General features: G+C 52.0%; 1 protein-coding gene across 1 annotated transcript; it reads left to right on the top strand.

The window, feature by feature from the left end:
- Positions 1–508: 508 nt before the first annotated feature.
- Positions 509–1,718, top strand: LOC119293372 (zinc finger protein 1-like). The gene has a single exon (XM_037571869.1). The coding sequence runs from the start codon at positions 782–784 to the stop codon at positions 1,442–1,444; it is 663 nt and encodes a 220-aa protein (XP_037427766.1). The 5' UTR covers positions 509–781; the 3' UTR covers positions 1,445–1,718.
- The last annotated feature ends 7,787 nt before the right edge of the window (positions 1,719–9,505 follow it).

Genomic DNA, 9,505 nt, shown 5'->3' with positions numbered 1-9,505 from the left:
TCTTGGTTGTTATTCCTTTGTGCAAAGGCTAGCTTTCTGCTGTCTTTTCAGTTTTGCGAGGTCGGTTACATGACTTGTACTATGATACTTATGATATAGATGAGACACGTATTATCATGCAAAAAAACAAAGTTGAAAGTACACCCTTTAAAGAGTAGTTGATAATTGATCCAAGTTCCATTCTCTCAAAAAAAGAAAAATATCCTCTACTCTTCTTCAATGACCGTGAATCTTATCAAGTTCTCCTTTCCACGACCGGGTAGAGAACAAGTCCGCTCTCACTTACTCTTCTTCACTGACCGTGATTCTTATCAAGTTCTGGACCCCGAAAGCAGCCGAATCATCATCATAATCAAAGTCATCCCCCCCTATTCTTTTTCCACCACTTGGAAGCCTCCTCGTCCCTGCTTTCTAGTTGACCAAATGCTCTTACAGCTAACTCTTCCTCCCTCCCATTGCTTAGTCCCAAAGAACCAACCACGCTTCCTCACTCGGTCTCTCTCTAACACACACATACACACACCAACAAACCACTGCATCACCACCAACGACTTCCCTACCACTACTCGCTCACCCCTCTCCCCTGTATAAAACCACCACTGGTTGCCCCGCCCTCTCCACCCAGTCACCACTGCTCCATCACACACTAGCCAGTAGCTACTTCCCTCCCTCGCCTCACTTCCCGAACCACTAGCTAACTACTGCCCACCACTCCTCCTTCGTGCCAGAGGGAATCAGCAAGGCACGTTCTTGCGTGTGTCGGATCGGCGTACGTGCGTGCATGGCGGTGGACGCGGTTCGCGACGCGGCGGCGATGCCATCGCCGGCGGTGAGCGAGGAGGAGGAGGGGCAGCTGCGGTGCGACGAGGGGTGGGGCAAGCGGAGGCGCCCGAGGCGGCAGCGGCAGCGCGCGCCCAGCGAGGAGGAGCACCTCGCGCTCAGCCTCCTCATGCTGGCGCGCGGTCACCGCGACCGGCACCTGCTTGGCTCGTCCGAGCCGGCGCAGGAGCACCGCTGCTCCGTGTGCGGCAAGGCCTTCTCGTCCTACCAGGCCCTGGGCGGGCACAAGGCGAGCCACCGTCCGAAGCCGGCGCCCGCCGGCGCGGACGAGCCCGCTGCCACGACGGCAGCCTCGCCCGCCGCGTCCTCGTCAACGACGTCCAGCGGCGCGGGTGCGGGCGCGGGCGGAGGTGGCAAGGTGCACGAGTGCTCCGTGTGCAAGAAGACCTTCCCGACTGGGCAGGCGCTGGGCGGGCACAAGCGGTGCCACTACGAGGGCCCCATCGGCGCCTCCGCGGTCGCGAGCCGAGGGTTCGACCTGAACCTGCCGGCGATGCCGGACATCGTCACCGAGCGCGAGCGGTGCATGCCGGCGCCGGCCGACGAGGAGGAGGTGCTCAGCCCGCTGGCGTTCAAGAAGCCGAGGCTAATGATCCCGGCATAGTTTAAATCATCAAAGAATTTTTCAATCATCAACCAGTTGATGAGTGAATCGCGTGTCCCGTCCCGTCGGTGTGTATTCTTTTGGATTGCTTATGCTCGGCTGGTTGGTGATACGTACACACGTACCTCCTGCCTGTCAGCCAGTGGAGTGTAGAGGTCGATCGAGCCGGCCATCGATTGGTGTAGTACATATCTTGCTATATTTTCCATATAGTACGTACTAGTACTGTATCTCAGTAGATCGGTTCTTTCATTGATTAATTTGTTCGGTGTGAGCATCATAATTGAACGAGATTGATATGGTATACAGAGAGTACAACTAATTCTTCGACGTATGCCAGACTAGTACTAGTAGTTGGGTAAAGACCTACTGACCAGCAATGAAATGTGCAGTTGCTTGCCGTGTCGGCCACTCTCGTCGCGTGTGCGCCGCTAGACGCCACTAGTAGCTTTGTCAAACTACTAGTCCGAACTTCCGAATTCAATCTTAGCCACCACAACACCTCGATCAGGAAGTAACACGAGTTGGCAGTCTCTAGAATCGATCATTGGCCGGCCGTCGACATGGTGAAGGATATGAACGCAGCGTGCGCGGACCGGCGGGGGCAAAGTGGCAGTTGAGCGACCAGGCACGTACCGAGCGGCAGGTGCAAGGGGAATGTCCATGGAAGATACGGAGACCTGAACTGTTTCCACTGAAAAAGATGCGAAGAAGTAGACAGCGGAGGTGCCACCACAAGGGTGCAGCATGGAACATTTTCTAGAGGCGACGACCGATTATTCGGTGAAAGTCGTGGCACATCATGGTCACACGCGGAGTCCAGCCCCTCCTGTATGCCCGGTTGCAGCTTTGCCATGTTCGAGGATTGATAATCAAGCTCAAGCTGGCCGGCCTTGTATTTTCAAACGATTTTTTTTGAGAGTACGTCAATAGCGTACCTTTAATTTCATAGAAGGGAGAATGACAATATACAAGAAGCCTAAAGTTAAAACAAACCTCCATCTTAGGCACCACCCATAACATCCACACTTAGACTGAGCCTACATTCTCACAGAACAAGCTAAAACCTCCTTCACCCAATCTTGCCGCCCTCCACTCCTTCAATTCCGCCAAGATAGCACGAGCCCATTCAGGCGCTTGTAATTGCTGGTTAATCCTGTGGAAAAATCTCGCGTTACGTTGCTTCCAGATGGCCCAAGTTGCTGCGATGACGAGTGTCAAAGCCACGCTTCCATCCCCTCCTTAAGTTTTGTCGCTGCTCGAGCCACCTATCCAACAAGTGATCTTGAACCTCCGGGATGTTGCCCTGCAAACCCAAGGCCTCAAAGATGTTGTGCCACACTTCTCTAGCGTACACACACTGCACCAATATGTGTTCCGCATTGTCCTCCTCTTGAAGACAAGTATAACAAGCCGAAGGTAGGGCTTGCAGGCCGTGCCTCGCTCTCCTATCAACCGTCCAAATACGATGTTGCACCGCCAGCCAAGCAAATATCTTACACTTTAGAAGAGCCCAACTTCTCCAAATGCATGAAGCATATGGCACCCTTTCCGTTCCGAGGCATGATCGGTGACAAGTAGAGCGTGCAGTGTAGTTGCCGGATGGATCCGCCGGCCACGAGAAAGAATCCTCACTGGTAGGGTCACGGATGACCATGCTCAACGCCAAATTGAGGTGCAAGAGTTGCAAATGGCCCCCGAAGTTTAGCTCACCAGTCAAATCCAGCAACCACCTGCCGTTTTCCAGACCTTCCTGAACCGTCCTTTTGTTTACCATCCGTGTGTCCACTAGAGCATGTATGTATGGAGCTATATTTTTTACCGAGAAGCCATGTATCCATCTTTTTCTAGAAAAGAAGGAGGACCCCTGGCCTCTGCATCTGGACAATGTATGCAGCCACTTTATTAATTATTCACATAAGACCTTACAAAGTCATACAACAGTAAGTTGAAGCCACCGTCTACGCAACAAAAGTGTTGCTACTCCTATCCAAATGATGAAGAGATGCTGATAGTCTGGGCCTAATACCAAACAGACCTCGCAGCCATACCTAACATCTAAGACCTGAGGTCCCAACCAGGACGCCTGCCGGGCATGGGCACCCACCAGTACGGCGTGCCCCTCAACCAGAACGCCTGCCGGGTATGAGGTCGTCGCAACCACCTGCCACCAATCCATCTTCAGAGCTATACTGCTGCATGAACCTTGCCCGATCTAGCTGCCGCCAACGCCACCACGACGCCAGACAGCGTTGACCTCCTGCGCGGGTCCATCATCGCACATCAAACGCCTAATCTCCAAAGCGCCGTGCCATCGAGATCCGACACCATCAATGTGTGTGATGAAGCACCGCTCCTACTCTTGTCACCTCCAGCCATCACTTGCTCCAAAACGATGCCCCCATGAGGGAAAGCTCTACTAACAACGCCATCATCGTCCGATCCCGAGCCTGATGAAGCAAAATGCAACGGCGATGCCTCGACAAGGGAACGACATCTAAGACGCCGCCATCGTCCGCCATGACCGTAGTCGGCGCGATTTTCATCGGCAGTTGCTCCACCAGACGTGCACCGCCAGCGTCGCTGATCCCTTCAACCAGAGTAAGCTCCAAAATGATGGCCTGAAGAGGGGTTACGACGCAAAAGCATCGCCATCGCTCGATCCCAAGGAGATCTAGGGTTTCCCCCGGAGTTGCCCGTGCTGTCAAGGACCAGACAAGGGAAGAATCTCTGCGGATCCGCCCAGCTGCCGACGAGCCGCACCCACCACCGTGCCGACTGCAATCTAGTGACCAAGGCCCACGCCTGGACCCAGATCCGGCTGTGCCACCGCGAACCAATCCCGCGACGCACTAGACCATGAAGCCGCCTGCCGCGGGGGAAGAGAAACTGCCGAAGCGCCACCACCACCCATCATGGCGTCCAGCCCAGCGCCACGCTCTGGCCCGGGGGCGCCGGCCCGTGCCAGCCCCACACGAGCGGGAGGACCATGAGTCCCCTCCGCCGCCGGAACGGTAAGGCTTCGCCTGGCCGTGCCCTTGGGCGGCGGAGAGGGAGGAGGAGGAGAGGTGTAGTCCGGCGGCGATGGGATATGGGAGCCTCCCGGCCGCCACGCGGGGGGCACGCGAGGAATTGTGTGATGGGTTCTAAACCTCCGCACCTGTCAGGAGAGACGTCGCGGGCTGCCAGTTTTCTGAATTGTAGCCCAGCCATGTATCCATCTATCCCTCCAGAACAAAACCTTATTCCCTCTCCCAACTATAACATGAACTAGACTTTCAAAAACCGCATGGACTTCCCGATCCACTGCCATCGGCAGTCCTTGCCACAGCCTCTCCGGGTAAGTCCGTCGTAACCACTTCCAACGCACTCTTAAAGCCAGTCCTTCGAGCCGTAGATCTCTCACCCCCAGAACGCCAAGCCAAGTTGGCTTACAACCAGATCCCAAGCAATGAGACATTGACCTCCATTCGCCTTGTTTTTGCCAGCCCAAAAGAAAGCTCGCATCCATTGGTCAATTTCTTCAAACACCCACAGAGGAGCATCTTCGATCATGAAATGGTGTATAGGCTTGGCCGCGATCACTGATTTGACTAGAACAAGCCTTCCCGGACGGTGCAACAGGCCCCTCTGCTATGCCGGAGCAAAACTCTTTGCTTGATCCAACATTGGCTGCCATTCCGCTATAGTAAGCTATCTGATCGCCAGTGCATACCAAGATATCTACATGGGAAGTTACCCAAGCGACAGCGAAGCAAAGATGCCACACGATTCTTGTCCGCCTCATCTACATGAATCATGATTGCTAAAGATTTATTATAGTTCATCCGCAAACCTGACGCAGCACCAAACACCTAGAGAATAGCCGTGACGAAACTAAGATCCAACTCCCTTGGCTTGACAAATAATGCCACATCATCAGCATAAATTGACACTGACTGATGAGCCGCGATACCCCTAAAAGTGTTGACAACTCCCATGCTAGTAGCTTTGTTCATGATCTTGAAGAGCACATCCATGGCAATCATGAACAGTAAAGGCGAGACGGGATCTCCTTGCCTGAGGCCCTTGACATGCATGAAGCTTTTCCCAGGCACCCCATTCATGATCACTTTAGTACTAGCTGTCCTGAGTAAGATAGAGATCCAGTCGCACCATTTTTGACCAAAGCCTTTGCTTCTCATCACCTCAAAGAGAAACGGCCAAGCGAGTGAGTCAAACGCACGTGAAATGTCTAACATCAGAAAAAACTCATGCCTCCTTCCGAGCATGGATCTTCCTCGCAACTTGCCTCACGAAAAGAAAATTGTCATGCAAATGTCTCCCGCATATGAAAGCAGATTGGTTGGACGTGACGATCTCCTTCATTCTTTGTCGAGCCTGATTAGCTAACATCTTGGCAAAGATCTTGTCCGCGCTATGAGTTAGACTAATCGGTTGGAAATCCCCCACCTCCTCAGCATCTGGCTTTTTTGGTATGAGCACAACATGTGCCCGATTTAGCTTGCCAAATCCATGTCCATCGCCCACATATAGCTTGAGGAAGACGACCATCACGTCGTGCTAATAATATTCCAAGCCTTTTGATAGAAAGCATTGATGAACCCGTCCGGCCGCGGTGCCCTATCCGGGGGCATCTCCCTTATTGTGTTCCACACTTCTTCCTCCGTGAAAATAGCGTCAAGATCCAATAATTCATGCTCCTCCATGTCTAGGAAATCTAGATCCACCTCAACCTCCCTCGTAGTCAAGTGTCCCAAGTCCCAACAATTGTTCATAGGCCTCCATGAAAACCTCCTCCTTCCTTGCTTAATCCGTGATCAGCACACCATTATGCCTGAAGTGCGTGATAAAGTTCTTGGATCTCCGACCATTAGCCACGGCTTGGAAGAGTTTGGTGTTGGCGTAACCCTCCCTAATCCAATGAAGGCACGACCGTTACCTCTCGATCGTGCGTTGTAGCGAAGCCAGACCAAGCAGCACCCTTTTAAGAAGTGTCCGTAGCAACCTCTCCCCCAATGTCAGCGTATGTGCCTCCATGGCTCTGTCCAAGCGGAGGATGACATAGTTAGCTATCGCCATCTGGATCTTAATATTTTCCGCCTTCCTCTGCCCCCAAGCTTGCAGAGCCGCAACAATGTTCCTAAGCATGACGTCCAACCTCTTGAAGGGATCCACAATGGCATCATCACACACCCATGCATCCTTGACTGCTTGCTCAAAACCCTCCAGTCGGGTCCAATAAAGCTCAAACCTGAATCTTCTCTTAGCACAGAACAGGGCGGAGGTGGATAAATGGAGCAGTACATGGTCAGAAATGTTAGTAGATAGAGCTTGGAGCAACACATCCGAGAAGTTCAGCTCCCAATCCACCGACACAAGAACCCTGTCGATCTTGGTCATGACCACATGCTCCCGTTCATTAGACCAGGTGAAACGTCTACCTGTTGGGGAACGTAGCAGAAATTCAAAATTTTCCTACGTGTCACCAAGATCTATCTATGGAGAAACCAGCAACGAGGGGAAGGAGAGTGGATCTACATACCCTTGTAGATCGCTAAGCGGAAGCGTTCATGAGAACGGGGTTGAAGGAGTCGTACTCATCGTGATCCAAATCACCGGAGATCCTAGTGCCGAACGGACGGCACCTCCGCGTTCAACACACGTACAGCCCGGTGACGTCTCCCATGCCTTGATCCAGCAAGGAGAGAGGGAGAGGTTGAGGAAGACTCCATCCAGCAGCAGCACAACGGCGTGGTGGTGGTGGAGGAGCGTGGCAATCCCGCAGGGCTTCGCCAAGCACCATGGGAGAGGAGGAGGAGGAGGAGAGGCAGGGTTGCACCAAATAGAGATCGAATCGCGTGTTATGGGCAGCCCTAGGCCTCACTATATATAGGGGAGAGGGAGGAGGGTGCGCCCCCTCTAGGGTTCCCACCCCTAGAGGGGCGGCATCCCCAAACCCATCTATGGGTGGCGGCCACAAGGGGGGAGGAGAGGGAGGCGCAGGGAGTATGGGCCTTAGGGCCCATCTGCCCTTAGGGTTTGCCCCCCTCTCCCCTTCTAGGCGCATGGGCCATGGTGGGAGGCGCCCTAGCCCACCTAGGGGCTGGTGCCTTCTCACACTTGGCCCATGTATGCCTCTGGGGCTTGTGGCCCCACTTGGTGGACCCCCGGGACCCTCCCGGTGGTCCCGGTACGTTACCGATAAACCCCGAAACTTTTCCGGTGACCAAAACAGGACTTCCCATATATAAATCTTTACCTCCGGACCATTCTGGAACTCCTCGTGACGTCCGGGATCTCATCCGGGACTCCGAACAACATTCGGTAACCACATACAAACTTCCTTTACAACCCTAGCGTCATCGAACCTTAAGTGTGTAGACCCTACGGGTTCGGGAGACATGTAGTCATGACTGAGACGTTCTCCGGTCAATAACCAACAGCGGGATCTGGATACCCATGTTGGCTCCCACATGTTCCATGATGATCTCATCGGATGAACCACGATGTCAAGGACTTAATCAATCCCGTATACAATTCCCTTTGCCTAACGGTATTGTACTTGCCCGAGATTCGATCGTCGGTATCTCGATATCTTGTTCAATCTCGTTACCGGCAAGTCTCTTTACTCGTTCCGTAACACATCATCCCGTGATCAACTCCTTGATCACATTGTGCACATTCTGATGATGTCCTACCGAGTGGGCCCAGAGATACCTCTCCGTTTACATGGAGTGACAAATCCCAGTCTCGATTCGTGCCAACCCAACAGACACTTTCGGAGATACCTGTAATGCACCTTTATAGCCACCCAGTTACGTTGTGACGTTTGGTACACCCAAAGCATTCCTACGGTATCCGGGAGTTGCACAATCTCATGGTCTAAGGAAAAGATACTTGACATTAGAAAAGCTTTAGCATACGAACTACACGATCTATGTGCTAGGCTTAGGATTGGGTCTTGTCCATCACATCATTCTCCTAATGATGTGATCCCGTTATCAATGACATCCAATGTCCATGGTCAGGAAACCGTAACCATCTATTGATCAACGAGCTAGTCAACTAGAGGCTTACTAGGGACATATTGTGGTCTATGTATTCACACGTGTATTACGATTCCCGGATAATACAGTTATAGCATGAATAAAAGACTATTATCATGAACAAAGAAATATAATAATTACACTTTTATTATTGCCTCTAGGGCATATTTCCAACACTACCATGCATGTAAAGCTCCTTGAGCTCATTATTGTGCACAAAGGTCTTGAACCTTCTCATCATCGATCTCTTGAGGTTTGCATTACTTTTCTCATTGTTACTTAAGATCATGTTGAAATCACCTAGCACCATCAAAGGCCCCGGACACATATCCCTCCTATACTGTAGCTCTACCAAAGTCTTCAACTCATCACCTTGAGGACCGTAGACCACCGTAAGCCACCATTCCCACCCATCCTTGCCATCCTTGTTTTGCACACGACCCGTCAAGGAGTAATTGTCCCTACTAATGTTATAGATCTCCATGAAAGATCTATCCCATCCCAAGAGAATGCCACCCCTCGTCTCTGTAGCCAGCAAGTAAGCAAAGCCATCAAAAGATGGCCCAATGTATTGATAACCATAAAAGTATTAATTACATTAAGTTTTGTCTCTTGAAGACATACCAGATTAACCTTAGCTGCTATAATGAAATCCCTCACCGCATTCCTCTTTGCCATGTTCTTAAGCCCCCTCACGTTCCAACACAACACATACGGCTTCCAATCCATAGAAACCAAGAGAAACACCCACCACGAATAACCTCCAAGCAAGCCGATCAAGCCGCCCCAAGAACCACCATCGTGTCGGAGCTCATATCATGGGCCGGGGGCACCTCCTTGCCGAACAGTGCCGCAATCACCCGAATATGCTCCTACCTTAAAGGAGGATCAAAGATCTCCGCCAACTCCACTATATTGTCATCATGGCCTTCCAAGTCTTCTGGCACAATTCCCAAAGCCCGCATGAGCACATGATTCGCCTAAGTGGCCTTAGTCTTAGAAGCTGGAGCTC

Source organism: Triticum dicoccoides, chromosome 4B, assembly GCF_002162155.2.
Source record: "Triticum dicoccoides isolate Atlit2015 ecotype Zavitan chromosome 4B, WEW_v2.0, whole genome shotgun sequence".
Taxonomy (NCBI): Eukaryota; Viridiplantae; Streptophyta; class Magnoliopsida; order Poales; family Poaceae; genus Triticum; species Triticum dicoccoides.
Note: the sequence above shows the minus strand (reverse complement) of the source record. Positions and strands in the feature narration are given on the sequence as shown.

Coding starts and splice junctions, on each gene's coding strand:
- LOC119293372 (XM_037571869.1), top strand. CDS start 782: ATGGCGGTGGACGCGGTTCGCGACGCGGCGGCGATGCCATCGCCGGCG.